This window comes from Podarcis raffonei, chromosome 5 (genome assembly GCF_027172205.1).
Source record: "Podarcis raffonei isolate rPodRaf1 chromosome 5, rPodRaf1.pri, whole genome shotgun sequence".
In the NCBI taxonomy this organism is placed as follows: domain Eukaryota; kingdom Metazoa; phylum Chordata; class Lepidosauria; order Squamata; family Lacertidae; genus Podarcis; species Podarcis raffonei.
In genome coordinates this window covers 95,644,750-95,667,296 of record NC_070606.1, presented here as the reverse complement: position 1 = coordinate 95,667,296, position 22,547 = coordinate 95,644,750, and the positions used below count along the sequence as shown (strand labels likewise).

The window sequence follows — 22,547 nt, the reverse complement described above, 5'->3', positions numbered from 1 at the left end:
CTTAGCTTGGCGGAGATGAAAAACTGCTGCCTTTGTTATAGCTGCAATCTGCACCTCCATGGAAAGGGAGGTGTCGAAGATTACACCCAAACTCTTAACGGACGGTGCTGGCACTAATTGCGTCCCTGCAAGAGATGGTAGTTGCCCCCCAATCCCATATCGTCCCGACCCAGCCAAAGGACCTCTGTCTTTGAAGGATTGTGTCCCCGCAAGAGAGTTATTCTGTTTATAGTATCAACCACTCAATAACTCTAATTAGTCAAGTAGAACAAACCAGCTAAACATCAGCTACCTCTCTGATTGTATGAAACTATTATATTCTTTGTCAGCCTACTATTCTAATATTAAAGAAACCAATTAATTAAATTAAAAAATAAACCCCCAAACATTCCACAGCTAAACAGAACTGCCATATAACGTACATTAAGGGAAGAAAAAACACCTAAATAGCAGGAGAACAAAAATCAAACATCTAACAGTAAGCAAGCAAAACTTAAATATTATCATGGAACAATGAACTATAAAAAACTAAAGCAAATGGCAAAGGAAGGGGGGAGGGGGAAAAGGAAAGAAAAAAGGTTCTTGTAGCAGACGAAGTTCTTGTAGCATCACGCGCCAGCTCGAGTCTACTAGAATGACCTCTGAATGATCTCTGAATCTGCCAACCTGAACAACCAGGCGACCTCAGGGGATCGGCAAAGGAAGGCGGGGCAGGCTCAGTAAATGCCCTGTTTGATGTCAATGCCATGCCCGATGGTCTCAGGGGGCCGTCCTCTTGCTGTTGCGCTAGCACTTGTAGTGGCAGAGAAAGTGTTCCTCTTGGCATCAGCTGGTGTTCTCAGGGCCACAGGATGATACCTCTCCTCTGCTACAACCAGCTGCCAGCCCTGTGGCTTAAGAGTCTCTGGCGTCTTGAGGGTGGAACCCCCCTCTCTGGCTTCCCTAGATGCCTTTCAATTGAGTCCTCTGCAGAGTAATATATCTTGACCCAGGCTCCATGTCGAGCACTCAACCAGTCTGTCTCAGTCCAGGAGCACCGCTGGCATGCATTCTTCTGTTTTCTTAGCTTTTGGGTGGTTGCTTCCGTACCCATCTCTGCTGTTTCTCCTTGTTAAAATGTTATATATACAAACACACATACACATACAAACACACCAATTGCTCAGTGTTCCTCCATACCACCATTATTCCTAAAGCCACAGTTATCTCAGTTTTCCACCATCTCCATTTTACTCAAACTTCTGCCATTGAAGGAAAGGCCAGTGGAAGTCAGGGGAACGTCTGTTTCAAACTTCTCCCCCTTCCATTCCTTAACTGTGATAAAGGATGTGAAGCCTTCAAATATTGCATAGTGCCTCCACACAACCTATTTCACTCCTGATACCTTGTGTGGTCCGGGTTCCGGGTTCCGGATTCAATGTAGTGATTTAGAAGAGATATTTTATTAACAAGGACACATGTACAGTATCATCAAAGAAACTTAACATTCTTCAACTGGAGAAGCTGATAGCCTTGCTCTTAGGAGTCTACTCATCTTCAAGATACAATAACATAGCATGGGGGTGTTAGAAGGGGGCTGCAGAAGAGGGAGAGAGGAGGAGGTGTGTGAATGTGTGTGTAAGGGAGATTTGAGGAAAGTAGAGGGGAGGGGGAAAGGGTGTGAGAGTAAGAATGGGGATGCAAAGGAAGTTGTCAAAAAGGAGGGAGTAAGGAGGCATGGGGATAGGGATGAAGATGAGAACAGGGGAATGAAAGGGCCTGAAGAAAAGGAGGAGATGGGGTGAAGGGGAAAACAGATGCAAAGCAGAGCTGCAGAAGATAAGAGAGAAGTGGCTTCAGAAATGGAGCTGTGAAGGTGAAAAGAGACCTCAGTAGTTGCATGGGATGAGATGGGAAGGGAAGGGGAAATGCTAGGGGGTTCATGTGTCAGGAGTGGCCAAGGGGTCACCGAGTGCAGGAAGCAGGGGTGCAGCCCCTAATATTTTCCTATTTTTTTATGTGTTGCAGCAGGGAACTGCACAGAGTTTATACGGATGGGGATGTGCTATAAGCCCTAGTATAGCCTCTTGATTGAGCTCTTTGACTCCTTCTGGCAGCTGAAAACTGAATGCCCTCAGCAGGCTGGTCAGGAAGATGAATATTTCGATCTTTGCCATCTTCATTCCCAAACAAATGCGAGCCCCTGAAGAGGAGACAAGAAGAAGGCAGCAAGTGAGCAATAATTTACTTTCCCATCTTCATTGCTTTGTAGCTATAAGCATTCTGCATAACACTTTGGCAAAATAGACATAGTTAGGATAGGGAAAACATCAAGGCTGCTGTCACTTTCTAGCCTGGTCAGTGCTAACCTTCCTTTCTTCTTGTTATACTTATGTTTTGTTCTGTAATTTGAAGTTCCCTATCTCATATCAAGGAAGATACATTCAGGAAGAGGGTGGATTGAAGATGAAGGGTCCTGTGGGAGGGGCAGGGCAGAGTGCATCTCCCAGGGCTAGAAGCCAGTGTAAGAGGGTCTAGCTCCCAGTGAGAACTGGGAGGGCTCACTTTTCTGTGTGCAGAATAAGGGTGAAGATTTAATTTTGACAGAGGACTCTGTAATTTCCTTTATTTCTTTTCTATTTTTTCTTTCCTAATCTTTTTTCTATTTTCCCTTTTAGATTAGTATGATTTTTATTGTGTCTTATGTATAAAGCTTTTTAATAAAACTTGATTTTAAAAAATGAAAGGAAAACTTTGGTCAACTGCCCAAATCAGCAATGCAGAAAGGGGTTAAGACCATGGAGCAAACTCTCCTGCCAGGTTTACTTCACCTTGGTAGGAACTAGCATTGCTGCCTGAAGAGAAGTTGGGTGCCTTGCAGTGGTGATGTGTGACAGGGAACAGCACTATCCTGGTGCTGGCCGTGCTGCCTCTCTCAGGGACAGGGCAGGGGTGGCAAATGTTGGGAGGTGCAGATGGAGACCACATAAGTGTATGTGCATGTGTGGGTCCCAAGCCACCAACCTAGAGATCCCCTTAACTTGCCTGTGCCTTGCCCCATTCTGCTGACCAGCAGTGCCCCTCCAGCCAGAAGGATGCTGCTTCTGCTCCGGCCCACTCCCTCATGTGCTGCTGCTGCTGATGTCATTTCCTGGAAGCAGACCAGTAAGCACATCTACAGATCACAACGTAGCTTGGTCTTCTGCATTTACCTGCACCAAATGGGAGATATTCTTCTCTGTTCACGAATTGTCCATCCTTGTCCAAAAAATGATTTGGGTTGAACTCTGCAGGTGTCTCCCATCGTGTTGGATCAAGAAGAACAGAGCGTAGATCGGGAACAATAATAGTCCCCTGCACATAAGAAACAAGTGACTTGGAATGCATTCAGATCAATACATTTTTTTTAATTGTCCCATACTATCCCAAGACTAATCGGAATTATTATTATTATTATTATTATTATTATTATTATTATTATTATTATTATTTTGGTGGGTGGCTTTGTATTCATCACTGTAAAAACTTTCTGTACAGGCAGGAACACAAGAGGGCTTTCCGCCACCTCTTTTAAAATGAAAGTTCACAACCCAGGTGAGACCTCTGGATACTTCAGGCTCCTCCCCTGCCTCAATTGCCCCATGGAATGGCACTTGCCAGTGGTGAAACATGTCTGCAGATGGAGCTCCTGCTCTTGCCCTTCAGATTTTTGACTAGACAGGAAGTTCCTGTACGGCTGGCTGCATCTCTCAATATGAAACCTTCTGCTGCTCTTTGCTCTTGGGCTACAGGAGTGCAGCTATATCACACTGTTATACCTTGGGAATGAGAAAACCACGCAGCTTGAAATCCTTTGCACATTGCCTAGGGAACCCCCAAAAACTGGCAAATTTAAAGCGCTGTATTTCATGAATCACAGCATTCGTGTAGGGCAGTTTCTTCTTGTCTTGATAGCAGATTGAGTGAGCAGAACCTATGACATCTTCTATTTCCTTGTGCATTTTATCTGAAGAGAATGATGGAAACAGAAGTTTTATTGTGAATACTGCATTTTATTTCAGATGGACATTTAATTCCCTTGAACATATTCCATAAATCTCTGTGAATGAGTCCCAGTTTCTTGCATTTTTAGGTCACCTGGTCCTCGAAAGAGCTCATCTGTGTACATGATTCTTCCCCACTCTAGATCCCAGGTGTGAAAAGTGAAGCTCATCGCAGTTGTTTCTGGTTGCCAGAGCTGGCTGGATTTGCTGAAGGGCTGGGATCAAAGGCTGTCATATATTCATTCTCCACCCCCAGCCCTCAATATTTCCTACTTAGTTTCACTAATACTCATTTCCTCATCTGATCTTTGGCTAGCATCACTCATATAAAGGTAAAGGTAAAGGACCCCTAGACGGTTAAGTCCAATCAAAGGAGACTATGGGGTGCTTTGCTCATCTCGCTTTCAGGCCTAGGGAGCTGGCGTTTATCCACAGACAGCATTCAGGGTCATGTGGCCAGCATGACTAAACCACTTCTGGCACAACTGGACACCATGATGAGTGCCAGAGCACACAGAAATACTGATTACCTTCCCACCACAGCACTACCTGTTTACTTACACTGGCATGCTTTCGAACTGCTACGTTGGCAGAAGCTGGGACAGAGCAACAGGAGCTGTCCTGTCTTATGGATTCAAACTGCCAACCTTCTAATCAGCAATCCCTAGAGGCTCAGTGCTTTAGACCACAGTGCCACCCGCATCCCTCATGTAATGGAGCACGGAGAGGCAGGAATGAGGCTCAGTCACCTATCTCACAGCAGGGGCATTCTTGTACATTTGCTGCATAAAGAAACTGCTAGCAGATTTGCAAAAGAAAACAGGTTGTGGTATGGTATCAAACTGGAGGGGGGAATGCGTTGATTCCTGCATTGCAGGGGGTTGTATTAGAAGACCCTTGGGGTCCCTTCCAACCCTACTATTGTAGGCTTCCTTATGAAACCTTTAAAGAACTATGCTCCACCCTAGTGGTCAAGAGAAGCCCTGGCTCTCCTCTCTCACCTTGGATATCTGGATGACTTGCCAGGAGGAGAAGTGCCCATTGCAGAGAAGCCGTGGTTGTTTCAAACCCTCCTACAAAGAGGTCAATAATGCACTGGGCCAAGTTTTCTTCATCATAGGTGGACTCTGGGTCATTCCTGCTCTGGTGTTGAAAATGGGGGAAGTGACATGTCATTTACATACATTACATTCTGTCCTTCAGCACTTTATCTTCCTTCCCCCACTTATTACCATACCAGGGTGGCCACACATGCTTCATGAGAGGTGGGGTGTCCTCTTATAGTGCCTAAAGTGAAATGGGAAGCTGCTGCCACCCCCCCCCTTACTGTTGCTGCCCTCACTCGCTGGATCATCACCATTTTTGTGGTGAGTGGGCTTGCACATTCCTATGACCCTTGTGAGTGAAGCCATTGGGAATCTCGTACTCCCAGCAGGGTCACCCAAGGCGGTAAGGTCAAAGGGGAGGAGCTAGACAAAGAATGATCCAAGAAGTCATCAACGGCAGAACAGGTGGGTGATAACAAGCGGTATGTTACAACGGCTGTAAAGGTGGATGAAGGAGCAGGAAAGGGACAACTGAAGGAAGAAAAAGGAGGCTACACGTTCTTGTAAAGCTCCTGTCAGAAGTCCCTACCAGACTTCTGGTAAACTCAGCAAAAACCAACAGGCTACTGTTACCAACACACTCCTCAGTTTAGTTTAAGAATATTTTGTTTTGGATTTTCTGTTTTCTCAGTCCACATTTGAATGTCAGATAAACATCAATCCAAAAAATGCTCCAAAGCAAGACCCCATAATACACTTTTCCTAGACATTTCTATATTTGCTTATGGATGGATGTCAACCCACTTGAGCAACTAAATTGACTATGAGAAATATTTGGAGGGAACTCAATGCGATTTTCAACTGAGATTCAGAAAAAAAGACACAGTGGTACCTCAGTTTTCGAACAACTTACTTCCCGAACAACTTGGAACTTGAATGCTGCAAACCTGGAAGTCAATGTTTCGGTTTACTAACTTTGCTTCGGAAGCTGAATGTGCTCCTGAGCTTCCATTTTCCCTGTTGCGCTGCTAATTTGTGCCCTCATTTGAGCCTTCCATTTCCGATTGAAGTGTCATGAGGTGATATTTGGAGCTTATATTTGGTGCTTTTGTTTTTGCTATTTTTTTACGTTTTTGTTTGTGCGGCTTTTTCATTTTTGTGACTGTAGCTTGTTCTTCATTTTATGATTGACTGACTGATTGATTGATTGGATTGTGTGACTACGGAAATGGAGGTAAGTGCAGGTAAGAAAGAATTTTAATTTTAATTTTAATTTTAATTTTAATCATCCACAATACTGTTTTTTTATTTTATAGTACAGTACAGTGATTACAGCTTTCATTTTATGGATCAATGGCCTCATTAGATAGAAAAATTCACGTTAAATTGCTGTTTTAGAGGTTGTTTATAAAAGTCTGGAATGGATTAATTCGTTTTCCATTACTTTCTATGGGAAAGCATGCCTCAGTTTTGGAACACTTTGATTTTGGAACAGACTTCTGGAACGGATTAAGTTTGAGAACCAAGGTACCACTGTACTGGTTTCCAGGCAAGGGATTAGTATTCACATATACCAGGGAATAGAATGATTCCTTGAATGAGCTGCCTACAGTTTTGAAGCAGATACTCATTTGCATTCACATTTGTACATGAAAATATCTATCCTTTCCTAGCTATTTTAGTAGATGCCTATGGAAGGATGTCAACTCACTTTAGCAATTAAAATGACTATGAGGGAATTGGGGGGGGGCAGAGAGAGATATTGGTGTCCTGGCAAGAGATTAGGTAAAGGTAAAGGTACCCCTGCCCGTACAGGCCAGTCTTGCCAGACTCTAGGGTTGTGCACCCATCTCACTCTATAGGCCGGGGGGCCAGCGCTGTCCGCAGACACTTCCGGGTCACGTGGCCAGCGTGACAAGCTGCATCTGGCGAGCCAGCGCAGCACACGGAACGCCGTTTACCTTCCCGCTAGTAAGCGGTCCCTATTTATCTACTTGCACCCGGGGGTGCTTTCGAACTGCTAGGTTGGCAAGCGCTGGGACCGAGCAACGGGAGCGCACCCCGCCGCGGGGATTCAAACCGCCAACCTTTCGATCGGCAAGTCCTAGGCGCTGAGGCTTTAACCCACAGCGCCACCCGCGCCCCTTGGCAAGAGATTAGTATTCACTTATATATATATATTATTTTTTATTAAAGATTTCAACATAACAATTAATCAAAAACATATCATCCTCATTCCTCCCCTATTTTCCCCTCCCCGAAAAGAAAACCAGCCCTCCCACCCCCCAGACTTCCCTCAGCTCCTCTCTCTCTTCACTCATAACATGGAATATAATGATTCCTTGGATGAGCAGCATTCGGTTTCAAGCAGATACTTACTTTCTTCATCTGAAGTAGATAGAACTCAATGAGATCCTGTGGCTCATGCAGAGACTGATTCTCCTTATGCTTCTCTATCTCCTCCTTTGCAAATGAACGCACCAGATCCATGCAGGAGAAAACCTTCTTGTGGGGCCCTGGGAGATGTTTCATGAGCCATGGGAGCATTTCATAAAGCTAAAGGAAAGATAGCAGAAATGCTGCCATTACCATGAGGAAGCTTGTTCAAACCATTTGTGCTTTGGAATTGCACTTTAAAAACATGATCTGCATTATTCTTCAGGGCTAGCATATTAGTTTGAGTCTCACTAAGAAGAAGGAAGGTGTCTATAGCTTCTCTGGAATCCCACAATGATTGGATTCTGTGAATTATCCCTAGCTGAAAATTGTAGGAATCAAGCCTAGTCAGAGGAATTGGCCACTCCCGGCTTGAGTTCCTTGTTGACCTCCCCGTCTGCGACTCCCGGCAAGATCAGGCGAGATCTCAATCGGCGATCCTCCTCTAACGTGAGAAGAACACACCACTCCTCCCCTGCCATCCCCAGGGAGGGGAAGGAGACAGACAGAAATGTATTTACATGCCTTTATTTCTGTCTTTCCAGCAGTACAGAGAAACGTGTCTGCACTCTCTTAACACCAACAGCAGAGAGATAAAACTCCTCCCCTGTACTTCCAGTACAGGTCAGATGACACTCTGAGCTAACATCCGGTGCTCAGTACAATGAATAGACTGTCCCTTTGTTCCCACGGTACAGTCCCAGGCATCAACATCCTGTTTGGCTTTCCAGCCATCTGGAGCTCGCTGCTGCATTGCTCCTTTTTCGTAACAAAAATGTGAAAGAAAACTATGGCTCAAAATATTTTTCCAGCTCCCCGGCATAATTCCAAAACTGGGCACAATCGCAGGACCTCTCCTGGAACAAGTTAGTGCCCATTTGTGGTAGTTGGAGGTGGGTGGAGAATAGGGATGGGGGGGGATTCAAGTAAGTTTCATGAGTACTTTTTTTTTTTTTTTACAGATTAGGAATGGATGTAGAAATGTGGAGAACTGAACTTAAATTTGAGGAAAGGGTTTAGTTGATCATCCAGAAGGGGGCTGCTTTCCTCAGCAATAGCGATAGTGCTTGAGTTGCTGGTCTCTCTTTCATTAAAAAAAATATCCAGCCAAGTCGTGGCTGCAGGGGCCTCACCATGGACGCCATCATGATTGCCACTGCTAGGTGGGTATAGAGTAGACATATTTAGTTTTCCATGATGGCAACAAAACTATGTAATTCCCTTCTTGAGAAGATTATTTTGTTCACCTCTGTTCCCTTTGGTGGTCTCTAGATGACCTGTTCTCAAGGTCATTTTTCCATTTTTGTCCCATCTTCCCTCTAAAGAGTCTCCTGTGGTGGACAAAGTCTTCCTTTGTTGTTTTTTTATGGGGGGTTTTGGTGTGTTTTTTATCTCAGTGATAATCATGAGCAATTGATCAGGCTGTGAGATAGTAAGTGGCCCTTATCTCAGATCAATTTAAACCTGATCTCACTTCTCCAACCCTCTATCAGAATATTGAATATTTGTGGTATTAAAGCCCTTGGGAGGTATTAAAGCTCTTTGGCAGGAATGGAAATGACTACTCACAGCATAACCAAAGCTACATACAAATTGTAGGATAAATTCTATGGCTTCTATCAGCTTCTGGAGCCGTTCATCTTCATGAGCAAACTGATGCCCAAAAGCCACAGCACATGTCACGTTGGAGACTGAAGTAGCGATGGGCATGGAGGGGTCAAGTGGCTGTCCTGCAAAATAAAGTTATACTAATGTTAGCTCAGCTGGTCCAGTTCATACTGAGAGTGGGGTTTCATGGTGGCCAAGAGAAACTGCTGGGATCTCCATTAGGAACCAAGAAAAGCATATCACAATCCTTTCTAAAATGGACAGAGGTAGGACACAAATATACGGTATCTCCATATGCCAGCTCCGCACCATAACTTAGCATCACATACCCTTTGAACGTGCAAAAGCCTCCACGAGCTGATGGGTCTCCTCTGCTATTTGGTGCTCCATGCTTTTCTTTTCCCGCCACAGCTTCCGCAGAGTAACTACAACAAAGCGTCTCTGTTGCCTCCAGGTGTGACCATTTGATAATCCAATACCTATGGAAAATCAGTGAGAAATAACAATAATCATACCTCGGGTTAAAGTCGCTTCGGGTTAAATCTTAAATCTTTTCAGGTTGCCTCCCACGGCGACCCGGAAGTAACGGAACAGGTTACTTCAGGGTTTTGCTGCTCGCACATGCGCAGACGCTCAGAATGACGTCACAGGCATGCTCACTTTACAATATCAGCAAAAAGTGAGATTTCTCAACAGCTCTACCGTTTTGATTTTTGAAAAGAAAACTGGTATCTGATACAGTGTGATGTCAACAAGTTTAGATCTTTCCATGGAAGGCCATCACGATCAAATTTCACTTCTATCTATCAAGCTTCTGGTGATGCTATTGGGAAAAGAATGGCTGTGGTGTAAATGGAAGGAGCTTTTTTCTTTCTCTCTTGCTAAATTAGGATGGAAAATCACTGCCTACAGGAAATGGGATCACAAGATATAAAACTGGGTGTAAAATAATGAATATACAACAAGTAAATAACTATGGGTTATTTTTTAATATTGTACAGTGGTACCTCAGGTTACATACACTTCAGGTTCCATACGCTTCAGGTTACAGACTCTGCTAACCCAAAAATAGTGCTTCAGGTTAAGAACTTTGCTTCAGGATGAGAACAGAAATCGGGCTCTGGCGGCGCGGCAGCAGCAGGAGGCCCCATTAGCTAAAGTGGTGCTTCAGGTTAAGAACAGTTTCAGGTTAAGTACGGACCTCCAGAACAAATTAAATACTTAACCTGACGTACCACTGTATATGACTACAGTGCAGAGATTCCTGTTTAAATAGAAATGAAGAATTTGTTTTTTATTAAAAAAACATGGAGGAATGGTTGGAATTTTTTGGGAGATAAAGTCACCATACTGGAATGGAGGAAGACTATTGGATACACACTTGAAGGTGATATCTGGCTGGTGAAAGACCCTGTGTGAGAGGCAGAGAAGGAAAGATCTCCCAGGGTGGGAGACTGGGGGAAGAAAGGGAAGCACCCAGGTGAGAGCTGGGAGGGTCCACTCCCTTCTGTGTGAGACAAGAGTTAAGACCTACTTTTGAGAGAGGGCTTGGTGTTTCTTTCTCTCTTTTACTTTTTTGTTTGTTTGTTTAGTTAGTGTTTCTGAAAAGTTTCAATAAAAAGTATGGAAAACCAAACAAACCCAATTCAGCCAATTTTTCGACACTGTTTTTAAGGATATAATGTGTGGTGTCAACCAGTTACTACTTCTACTGGTCCAGCTAGACAGGTTTGGGTTTTTTTACTGAGGGTGAATTCTGCACCATATTGTTGACAAGACGTAATGCATCAATGGTGGATATATTCTGCTTTGTTAATTCTTCTGCAACGGTGCCTGAACACTACTGCATTATTTCTGTCTGGGGAAACTATATTGCAACGAAAGTGGGACAAAAATAAGTTTGTGCGTTTGTAGTTTTCAGCAGAAAGTTAAAGGATGTGACAGAATGGAAATGAAACTGTATGATCACCTCAAAATCTTTGCAGGCATAAATAGTATTGACAATGGAGTTGGATATAACCACCTTGAAAGTATTATGAGCACAAATCATTATGAATGTGCAATTAAAAAAGCATTTTCTCGAGGAGCCCTTAGCACCAGTAATAAACTGTGGCGTTAGTGATGGGAATTATTGGGCAGGCCAGCCCCACAGTAATTCACATTGTGTCTTTCAGAGTGAATGTCCCTGTTCTTTGGAACTGCATTCAGAATATGACTCTGTACTTTCCCCAAAAAAAGGAAGACATTTTTCCCCCAACAAGCTTTCCCAGTCATGTACAAAGGTCACTTCAATAGGTGTATACCTTTTATTGTTTTAACCCATATTTAGTTGTTGTTGGTTTTTGTACTGTTTTAATACCTTTTATAATAAATAATAATAATTTTTTTTTTATACCCCACCTTTCCCAGTTCAGAAAACTGGGCTCAGGGCGGCTAACAACAAATTTAAAACACTTAATTGATGCAACAAAAAACAGCATAACATACAGTATAAAACGTGAATAACAATAAATTCAGAATTCAAAAATCAATTTGGGGGGAAATCCAGCCAATAAACATTAGATGATCACCAGGGCTAGCTGGCTAAATTAGTCCTATCTGGGCCAGAGAGGAGACCAGGGGAGAATTAGCTGTGGGATCCCAGAGCGGGTAATCTTCATAAAAAGGGGAGGGGAGGGGAGGAAGGGGAATAAAAGACCAGGCTAAATTCAAATTGAAAGCCAGGCAGAATAACTCTGTCTTACAGGCCCTGCGGAAGGAAGTTAAATCCTGCAGGGCCCTGGTCTCATGGGACAGAGCATTCCACCAGGTCAGAGCCATGACTGAGACGGCCCTGGATGTTGTATGCAACAACAGCAGCAAGAATACTCATTGCAAAGTATTGGAAGACGCAAGATTTACCCACTCTGGAAGAATAGCAGATGAAGATGATCGACTGTATGGGATTGGCAGAAATGACTGGCAGAATCCGCGACCAGGGAGAAGAGTCGGCGGAAGAAGACTGGAAGAAATTTAAGGACTATTTACAGAAATATTGTAAAATTAAAGAATGTTGAAGGATGTTGGATTGAAATTAAGGGGTTTCCAGCTGTAATGTTTTGAGGTAAGGATTTGCTGAGTAAAGAATTTGAATTGGAATACAAGAAGGGGAGGTATGAGGAGGTCAGGGAAATATGTCATTGAAAATTAAGTATGGAGAACTGTATGTGTGTGTTTTTTTGCTTTTTGCTTTTTGTTTGTATAAAATTGGAAACTTCATAAATATCTTTATAAAAAAAAGAGAGAGAAGGCCCTGGCCCTGGTGGAGGATAATCTGACTTACTTTGGGCCCGGGACCTCTAAACTATGATTATTCATAGTTGAAACTGTTTTTATATCTCTGTAAGTTGCCTTGAGACATACATGCAAGAAGCAATTCATAATGTATAATGATGATAGTAACTATGTGATTTCAAAGTTCACATGTTATATTTGCCACATGAGTCCATGCCCAAAACATGTTGGAAGAGCTTGTTGAGAGAAGCAGTGTGTTGTGTTTCTTAGAGATGTCATAATCAATCAAATCTTCACATGTGCTGAAGCCAGGTTTTCATGGACCCAAACGAATGTGTCATTTGATAGCATGAGGACTAGCCACTCTGAATGACCTCAGCCCCTAGGTGTTGGCTCCTAGGTAATGCATTTCCCGTTGTGAGCAGCAGTAATAGAGAACCTTTGTTCTGTTTTTCTGGACAGCCCTTTTAATGTTTCATCTTCAGAAAATACCAGTAGAAATTCTTATTCTTCACTACTTACCCTTTCCTTTTATCAGAGTCCTAAATAAAGGAGTCTCTGGTCGCTCGTCTAATTCTTCAGAGTGGTCAATGAGTGCTTCTTTCACTGCTTGGAATCCAGACAGTACTACAATGGGTAGATGTCCTAACCATATGGTGTAAATGTTTCCATGTTGCTTTCCCAGCTACCATTTGGTTCAAAAGAGAAGAGAGAAATGATGTGTTCAAAAAACTCAGTTGGATATTTCAACTTAATACGAGAACGTCATCCTCCCTCACCTCTGCAGTTTCTCACTATGTGCAGTTCTCTTGCTATGATCTTTTCCCCTCCTCCTCCTCCTCCCTCCCTCCCTCCCTCCCTCCCTGCCTCCCATAATTCCAACCCATTTGTTTTACTCCCTCCTAGCCATGTTGCCTCTGCCTAGGATCAGAGCAGCAGAGACACTTCATAGGAACCAGCCCTCCTGCGACAGACAAGAAGATGCACAAGTCACTGCCAGAAAATGATCTTGCCACAATCTTTGTGTGTGCAGGGATGTGGAACCTGTAGCCCACCAGATGCTTTTGAACTAGCACTCCCACCATCCCTGACTATTGTCCCTGGTGGTTGGGGCAGATGGGCATTGTAGTCCAAAACATCTGGAGGGTATCAGGTTGGCATAGGCTGGGCTAGAGTCCTGGGTCAGCTTTCAGACCCACGGTGGGTCACAGCAGGAGCATCACCACCATAAAAATATATGGGAAGGAATTCAGATGATACATGTCTGGGCTAGAGATTATTACCAATTCCAATGTTTTAAAAGTTAATATGTCCATACCCGATGGTTGAGTAATTTTGTATTTTTTGAAGAGTTTTCGCTGAAAAAAGGCTCATAATTGTATTTAAGAAACAAAAAAATAAAATAAACTATGGTCTGACAAAGAGTTAATGCTTGTGGAGGAGACAATGGAAAGGTGCCTGTTCTGTTTGTCTCTTGTCTTCTCTGGTTACACGTGAGCTGCTGCTGAGAAAGGCTGCTGTGCTCCTACTTCATTGTCAATTGAACTTGTTCCCCTTCCGTCTGTTGGAAGGGGAGAAGTACACAGCATTCTAGGCCAGGGATGTCCAACAGGTAGATCGTGATCTACTGGTAGATCGTGCTGTGTCTGTGGTAGATCTTGGGGGCCCCCCGAACCCCCCCCCCGAAAGCTCAATAACTTTGGCTACCTAAAAAAGCTCAACTGGCTCTCACCGCCAGTTTTTTTTATAGTGGGAGTAGATCTCAGTCTCTTGAAAGTTGGACATACCTGTTCAAGGCCATGTCGCAAAATACAATAGAACAAAAGGAAGATAAGATCAAGAACATTTGTAATAAGCTGTTTTATTAATTCAGATTCTTGTGTTACACAATGTGTTTTGGAGATAAGTGCCCTTCAACCAGCAGCTATGAATGACACACATAATGAACTTCCTGACAGTAAGAGCTGTTCGACAGTGGAATTTGCTGCCAAGGAGTGTGGTGGAGTCTCCCTCTTTGGAGGTCTTTAAGCAGAGGCTTGACAACCATATGTCAGGAGTGCTCTGATGGTGTTTCCTGCTTGGCAGGGGGTTGGACTCGATGGCCCTTGTGGTCTCTTCCAACTCTATGATTCTATGATTCTATGACATTAAAACTAGTATAAAGGGGCAAGATTCTGATTAATACTGAAAAGCACAAAACCAGACAAAGTAGGATAATGGCAGCATGAGTAGCTATGTGAAATCAGGGGGAAACACAAGGCAACATAAAACGTTGTATTGTCTATGGGTCAATTTGTAAGTGGTAGCAAGACTTCATTTCCAAGTGAAATTAGTTTCACAGCTTTCTAAATGACTCTCTGAAGCTGATTTCACAGCCCTGGCCTTGTAATCTTGGAGAGAGAATCACCTGGAGATTAGCACTTACTGTAGGCTTGCTATACTTCAGGAAAATTCCTGACATGTCCTGACAGGAATCGGCAAAATGTCAGGAACACCCAGATGTATGGCAACCCAATGGAAAAGCTCAACAATTTCCTAAAAAATGGCAACCCTAGTTTACCGCAGAGATCCTTTAAGATGATTTTGGTATTTTAGTTTGTTATTTGTTTTTTATAAGTGCTTCTGGTTTGAGTGAGAAAGATTGAATAGGGCATGGAGGTTAGTGGCTGTTGAGAGGCTGCTGTGAATGAATGCTGTGGTCTGTCTTTTTTCTGTAATAATATTGTATTCTTTTTTCATATAGAATGTTACATTTGTTAATCTTGGTAACCTCAAGGTAAGATTACTTGCAATGTGTTATACATAGGGCTGCCTCTGAAGACAGTTTGGAAACTTCAGCTAGTGCAGAATTCAGCGGCCAGGTTGCTCACCGGAACAAGAGCATATTACATCGCTCCTGGTCCGGCTGCACCAGCTACCAATTAGTTTCTGGACCCATTTCAAAGTGCTGGTTTTGACCTAGAAAGCTTTATATGGCTCAGGACCACAATACCTCAAGGACCACCTCTTTCAATATGATCTTTCCCAGACCCTGAAATCATCTTCTGAGGCCCTTCCTTGTGTTCCTCCTCCATAAGAGGTCCAGAGGGTGGCAACACAAGAATGGACCTGCTCTGCAGTGACTCCCCATCTGTGGAATTCTCTCGCCAGGGAAGTTCACCTGGCAAAACCTTCCTTTTTAACTAGGCCTTTGTTTGATTTCATTGACATCCTATGCCCTTTTAAAATCTGATTTTTTTCTGTGGGCGCGTCTTATTGGGTGGTTAATAATAATAATAATAATAATAATGTTCCAATTAACAAAACAATTGGAATATAGAAATTTTCCATATACAAAGTTACATTTGTTACTCAACAATTATACAGTGGTACCTCGGGTTGCACACGCTTCAGGTTACATACGCTTCAGGTAACAGACTCTGCTAACCTAGAAATAGTACCTCGGGTTAAGAACTTTGCTTCAGGATGAGAACAGAAATCATGCTCTGGCGGTGCGGCAGCAGCAGGAGGCCCCATTAGCTAAAGTGGTGCTTCAGGTTAAGAACAGTTTCAGGGTAAGAACGGACAGGTTAAGAGGCTAATGATGGGAGTAAATTAGCCTCCCGAGTTTTCCCAGGGGATGGGGAAATGCTGCCTAGTCTGCAGTTGCCAATAAATCACCCCCGAGTTCGAAAGAAGGAGGGGGTGGGGGCACTGGACGGAAAGCCCTCGAGTGAGTTTTTGGATCTCCTGGACGCTACTTCTGATTGCGATCCTAGTTGCATTGCTCAAGATAAATAATTGGAGAAGAGTAAATGCACATGTTTCGAGCGAAGGAAAGGGTGTACTGATTGCTAATTAAATCGACCACTGAGAAGCTGAGTGACGGGTTGGACTGAACAGAAGACTACATCAAAGAATCACAACTATGTCTGTATGTTCAAACGGATCGGAAAGGGGGGGAATTCTCACTTTTTCAATATGATTTACCTAACAACCCCTCCCCAAGAAGAACTGCCACGTGACTGATAGCAAGTGAGATGGGAAAATAAACTGTGTGGAAATAAAATTATCAACTAAAGGCTCTGTTTTGCGGAAGATCTGGAAAGGTAACAAAAGGCTTTTGGATGACGCAGTTCTAATTGGGAACCGCCAATATGAGACTGACTTTGTTGCAAGATTTACAGTCAAAGGGGGAGGAGCCACTGTTCTGTTATCATATCTGATTTCTACGTTTGATTTGGCAAGAATTCCCCTGGAAAGGCTGATTTATGGGGCAACTGGTCTGAGAAAGTTAATGAGCAGACGCTTAGACTGTATTTTATGGGAACTGCTGAAATGGCGCCTGCCGTTTGAATAGGACTTTTGGATCAGTGTGAAAATCCACACAGGACTATAATAATGTTTGCTTCAACTCGCTTGTGGAGATAACTCAGAGGTTATTAAGAAGAAAAATGATAACAGCAAGAAGATTGGAAGACGGGATTTGTAAAGGATAACAACAAAGAGATGGAAAGATGGGACTTGTGAACATCAAAGCAGCAGAAATATAAGATGATAAGACCCTTTCTGAACTCGAAGCATGGGTACCCCCCCAAAAAATTTAAAATTCAGCTAAATATTTGGAGTTTATTATGTATTGGTATAATTTGGAATTAATGTGATATGATTGGTTTGTTAACTGGAAATTTAATTAAAAAAAAAATTTTTTTTTAAAAAGAACGGACCTCCGGAACAAATTAAGTACTTAACCCAAGGTACCACTATATTCCAATTCAACAAAACAAGTGATTTCCCACTCACCCAATATCAATGTTTATAACTCGAATTACATACGATTGCATTTTAAAGTTCCATCTTATCTAATTTCATCCTCTCTAACATGTTTCTTAATATATTCTGCTGTTTTCTTACTGTTTAAACCCCGCTGTGGTCTTTGCATATGGGAGATAACTTTTTATATAGACCGGAAAGGTTTTCTAATCTTCTTTAAAAGATTCTAAATTTGTATCTTTTATCAATTTTTGCCATCTCTGCATATTCCAAGATTTTCATAAAGCATTCTTCCTTTGAGGGTGTTCTCTCCTCCTTCCTCAGTTTAACAGTATACAATAAATATTTTTGATCTGTAGTTTTTAATGCGTATTTTCAACTTTTATATGGTTTTGTGCTTTGCAATATTAATAATAATACTATTTACATTATTACTATTATTTGTATTGCTTACAGCTTCTGACAACGGAGGCTTATGGCATTGACCATTTTAACCCATGCCATCGTTGAAGCTGAAATATCACAATTGTTGGGGGAAATAGATAAAACAATTGCTGGCATCAGACTGAGTTATTACTAAGCAATAAGTACCTGAATGAGAGTATTTTCATCAATCTTGAATCCAAACCTCCATGTGGCTCCAATGAGAGGAAGCTGGAGAAGTCCTGGAGGATAATGCCTGCGTGACCAGAGCTGTTTCAGGTAGTGCAGAATCAGAAGAGCCACCAGCAGAGCAATCAAAAGTGCCCGTATCTCCATCCTTCTCTTGTTGTCTCTTTCTACTTAATTCTTTCTAGGTTGCCTGGTCAGGTTCAACTCTCTTTCTCTAAGGAGTTTTTGCTTTCATCAAAGACATCAGCAGTATTGTCTGTTTTTATAAGCTCAGTTATTAAAAACAAATAAGCAAAAAGGGGTGTGACACTATTTGTAAGTAGCCTTGGAATGTGATACAATCTAACACTAATACAATCAAATGCTATAATCATTTTAATATGTGTCATGCAGATGTGACGAAGTGTGCTTTATATCAGGCACATTGAACTCCCAAGAGACTGTGATCTACTTCCAGTACCCCGAGAGTCATCTGTATTTAATATGGATATCTTTCCCTCTTATGGAATTGCTACTCCTTGTAACCTGTGCCTTGGGAAGGTTTCAATCTGATGTAGCCGTCAAAGCCTTCAGAGAGAACTCTGAGTTCAAGCTCTTATTAATCCAGCAATGAGGGCCAGGATAGTAAATGCATTACAATTGCAAAAGCCAACAAACTTCTACCTGCAGTTGAATCGAACCACAGTGCAGTACAATTGCTACTTCCACAGAGCACTTGCTAGTTGCAATCCATCAGGGGTGCCAACTTGAATATTGTGGCAGTCCAGCTGTCCCAGGTGGCGTAGTTTAGCATAAAATAAAGACGCAGAGAGCTAGCAATATTTCCATGGACGGAGGGCAGCTCATTTCAGACATCTTCTCCCTCTCCGTTCCGTTTTATTATCCTTTGTTCTCTCCAGCCGCATGGCTGCATTCCAATGTCTCATGTTACCTCATCTGGTCATGGCTTAAACCCACCCACACCATATAGGGTCATCACTGCCCAGAGGAAACACAACTCCTTTTAAGGTCAATACAATTCTAATACATTGTAAGGCACGGACATGCTGGTCACCGAGGTCAGCAAGGCACCAGGTGGCGCTACAAGCCTTTGCTAGGGCTTTATGACTCCCACATGCCCTCTTTCTTTATATTTTAAGCATGAATGTCAGTCCCAAGGGTTATGTCGAGCGCGAGAAGCGACTCTTGTGAGACTGGAGAACCATGCAGTACATACAGAAATTAAAGAAGGAATACATTGTATATAGCAACACAAAATAATGCAAATAACTACTATAATAATCACTATAATCAATAATGTCAAAGCCAACTTCCATCCGGAAGCCAAGAATATAAGAATTCTGATTCCAAGCTGCATGGTAGGCTTCCTTTCTTAGTTTTTAGCCATGCACTGGTATCGCTTCTATAGCACTGAGATTGGTCACTGTATGTTCCTGTAAGAGAACAAGAGCTATTAAACATGAATTTCAATGTATATTGACAGTTTGGATATATGCCCCATGATTCTTTCCCCTCTTTAATTTGAAAACAAATGGGGGCAGGCATACACACCCAACATTTAGAAGCATGCAATAAACTGGTAAACATAATCATATCTTGTACAAAAATATTATTCCTCCATATCTTATGATAATTTTCACCCCTAAAAGTCTTATTCAACAACGCTGTTCTTATAGTTCGAGAGTGGCTGAGCCGTGGATACTGCCAGCCAGAGTAGGATTCAGGCGACAGCTGCTTGCCAGCCGATAAGGTGAAATATGGTGGTTTCAACTGGACTGTGTCGTCTGCTTCTCTTCCTTGTATAACGGTGCAGCAAAAGATGGCAAGGCAAATGGTTAGGAAGGCACTTCCGCAGTTGAAGGGACTCGCCATGGCCGCACGCATCGAGCTGGAACCCATAAAGGCTTGTCCTCGACGTCCACTGCCGCGTACCCTCGTCCCCACGTGATCAGCGGGACAGGTCCATGCCACGCGGGATCAGGCAAGCGTCGGTACACCACCAAGGGGCGGGGGAGTGCCTCCTCCTTCCTAAAATGCAATTCCGCGGGAGTATGGGTCCTAGTATGTGGATATAAAGATGGTTAAGTACAAAAAGAACTTGGTGAACTGCTGAAGGAATATCTGCTGTTGGTATGCTTCGGCCGCCAAGCTGTTTAAGCAATAGTGTTTTGAACGTCAGGTGCGCCCTTTCCACTATCGCTTGCCCTGTGGAGTTAAAGGGTATACCATGAGTTAATTTCACATTCCACAACATACAAAATGTGCCTGCCCCCGGGGGGTCCACACGCTTCCTCTGGGCGGCTCTGTTTTCCTGGGGGTCCTCCGATTTCAGCAGAACGTAAACAAAGCGGAACAGAAGCAGGGTTGCCGTGTGTGTGTAATAAATCAGGCTGCACGCAGGCTTTCCTCTTATCTTACTTTAAGTCTTTATTCCCGTAGCAAAAACAACAGTTATAAATCTCCTGGTGACAATGCGCTCATTTTCGCTCCTCTCACGCAACGGAGCAAAAACACACACTGAGAGAAACACAGTAAAACACTCCCCTCAGTATTCTAAACCACGCCTCAGAATGTGAGACGTCACTCAGAACTTCTTAACCCTGTGAGTTCTGATCCTCTCTCCACACCCCCTCTCGAATCACGTTCTGAGAGGAGTTGTGAACACACATTTACAGACCTCTGAGTGTTCAACACTTTCCCCACTGCCTTCCGCCCCTTCCTGGCATCGTTGTTAGGCACCTGTTGAACCTCCTCACAAATCTCAGGTTCGCACTGTGCGAAACCAACCCACGCATTTGTGACCTGAAACCTCTCAGGTGGAATTCCCTTTGTTGCCCGAGATGACCGCCTGGGCACAAACTGGGGTGCTCCTTCTGACCCACTGGGGCCAGCAAGTGCGTCTTCTTCATCAGAAGATTCCCCCTCTGACTTGACACGTCTGTGAGCTTTCTCCATTATGCGAACAGGAGATGAGGGCTCACTCTTGGACACTCTTTTAACAACCTGTGGAGACGCCTTACTCTGTTCAGGGACCTGGTCTCCACCAGCAGGTTCAGGCTCTGGCTCTCCCTCCTCCTCAGAGTCAGACAGACAATCTGAGTGAACGTCAGGGCTCGCTTTGCGCCTTGCCCAACCATCCTGCTCATAGAACTCAGCATGTTTACTGATCAGAAGCTTGGTCTGATCACCTTCTGGATATGCAAATCTCCACCCCTTTGTCGCAGGTTCATACCCACAGAAGATCATTTCCTGGTACCTTGGGCCACCCTCCTGCTGCTGAAACTTTGGTACAGGCACCATGGCTCTGCTACCGAACGCACGAAAGAAATGCAGCTGCGGCTTCCTTTCGTGTAGCAGGAAATACGGGGTGTCACCTACCACTGAATTGTAGCACCTGTTCATCGTGAAATTGGTCGTCTTTACCGCCTCCCCCCAAAAACTTTGAGGCAAACCAGAGTCATACAGTAGAATCTCTGATGCTTGAACCAGAGCTTTACTCCTAAGCTCTGCCACGCCACTCTCCTGAGGAGAAGTCACCTTGTGACGTATCCCTCTCTGGCGAAAGAAACCCTTTAGAGCAGACCCAGTGACCTCTGAACCTCGGTCACACTTGAACCCCTGCACCTTGGTGGAGAACCTTAGTTCCACCTCTGCCACCCAATCTTTGAGCAGTTGTGTTGCCTCATCCTTCGTTCTCAGCGTGTACGCCCATGAGTTCTGCGTAAAATCATCTGTCAGCACCATCAGCCACTTGGCTTTGCCCAGACTTGGCTGTGGCATACCAAAAAGGTCTGCATGTACTAGCTCAAAAGGCTTTGTGGTTACTCTCTCCACCCTGGGATAATTATATCCCTTGTTCTTGGCTTTCCTGCAAGCTCTGCAATTCAAAGGTTTACCACATTCTCTTACCTGGCACCCTTTGGTGCACTCTGATAACATCTGAATGTCTTCACAGGAACCATGTGACATTCTCTTGTGCCACACGCAAGCACACGAAACATGAGTGTGATCAGTGGCTTTCCCAGCATTCCCCTCACCCTCCAGAGGTGTTTCCAGAACAAAGAGGTTGTTCTGATTCCTCTCAACACGTGCTAGCTGTTTTCCCCCCCTGGAAATTGTACAAACATTTTTCTCAAAACAAACCACATATCCCTCCTGTAAAAGGCATGGTACAGATAAAAGACAATGTTTTATCTCCGGCGACACGTAGACTTCCAGCTGTGCCTGTAAGAAAGAGACAAATAAGTTTCCCACGTTAGTCACACGTCTCTGTGAATCAGCAAAACACAGTGTTTTCCCAGCTGAAACAGCTCTGCAGTTCCTTATCTTGACACCAGGTGTCTCTGTCACCAAATGAGCATTAGTGGCAGAGTCCACAATCCAACGCAGCACTCTCTCCTCACTGGAGTTGTCCTTCTTTGTTGCCTTAGCAACGGACTTCCCACTGCCCCCGACCTTGGGGCTTTTGCTGCAGGTGTTCTCCAAGACTGCCATCGAAGCAGTCAGCTGATAAGCGTTTCCTTCCCCCTCTGGAGCACGCTGCGTTCTTTGCGCTTTCCCACGCCTGCCTCCTCTACTGGACTGGTTGCCATAGAAACCCGGCTGGTTCCCATGGGAAGCGACCTTGGACACATCCTGCCCTGTCTCCCTTGCTCTCTGTGGGCAGCCGCGACGCAGATGTTCAGAGGAATCGCAAATAAAGCAACGCCGAGTGGAAAACTTTGCAAACTTGCCTTTGGTCTTCTCTGCCCCCCCAACCTTGCCAACAGCGCTTCTGGGGACGTGGCTTTTGGCTTCT

General features: G+C 43.8%; 1 protein-coding gene across 1 annotated transcript; it reads right to left on the bottom strand.

The window, feature by feature from the left end:
• Window positions 1-1,423: 1,423 nt before the first annotated feature.
• LOC128414855 (cytochrome P450 2J5-like) lies at window positions 1,424-17,977 on the bottom strand. The gene is made up of 9 exons (XM_053390761.1): window positions 17,729-17,977; window positions 12,908-13,070; window positions 9,442-9,591; window positions 9,074-9,234; window positions 7,448-7,624; window positions 5,024-5,165; window positions 3,798-3,985; window positions 3,192-3,333; window positions 1,424-2,182 (listed from the first exon to the last, which is right to left on the bottom strand). Exons 1-9 carry the CDS (start codon window positions 17,894-17,896, stop codon window positions 1,995-1,997), a joined length of 1,479 nt encoding a protein of 492 aa, XP_053246736.1. The 5' UTR covers window positions 17,897-17,977; the 3' UTR covers window positions 1,424-1,994.
• Between the last annotated feature and the right edge of the window lie 4,570 nt (window positions 17,978-22,547).

Excerpts from the sequence above, each read along its gene's own strand:
- LOC128414855 (XM_053390761.1), bottom strand. The coding sequence starts at position 17,896 with ATGGAGATACGGGCACTTTTGATTGCTCTGCTGGTGGCTCTTCTGATT. Across the intron at positions 9,235-9,441 it reads GGCTTTTGCACGTTCAAAGG|GACAGCCACTTGACCCCTCC; the intron begins GTATGTGATGCT and ends TTTATTTTGCAG. Across the intron at positions 2,183-3,191 it reads ATATCTCCCATTTGGTGCAG|GGGCTCGCATTTGTTTGGGA; the intron begins GTAAATGCAGAA and ends TCTCCTCTTCAG.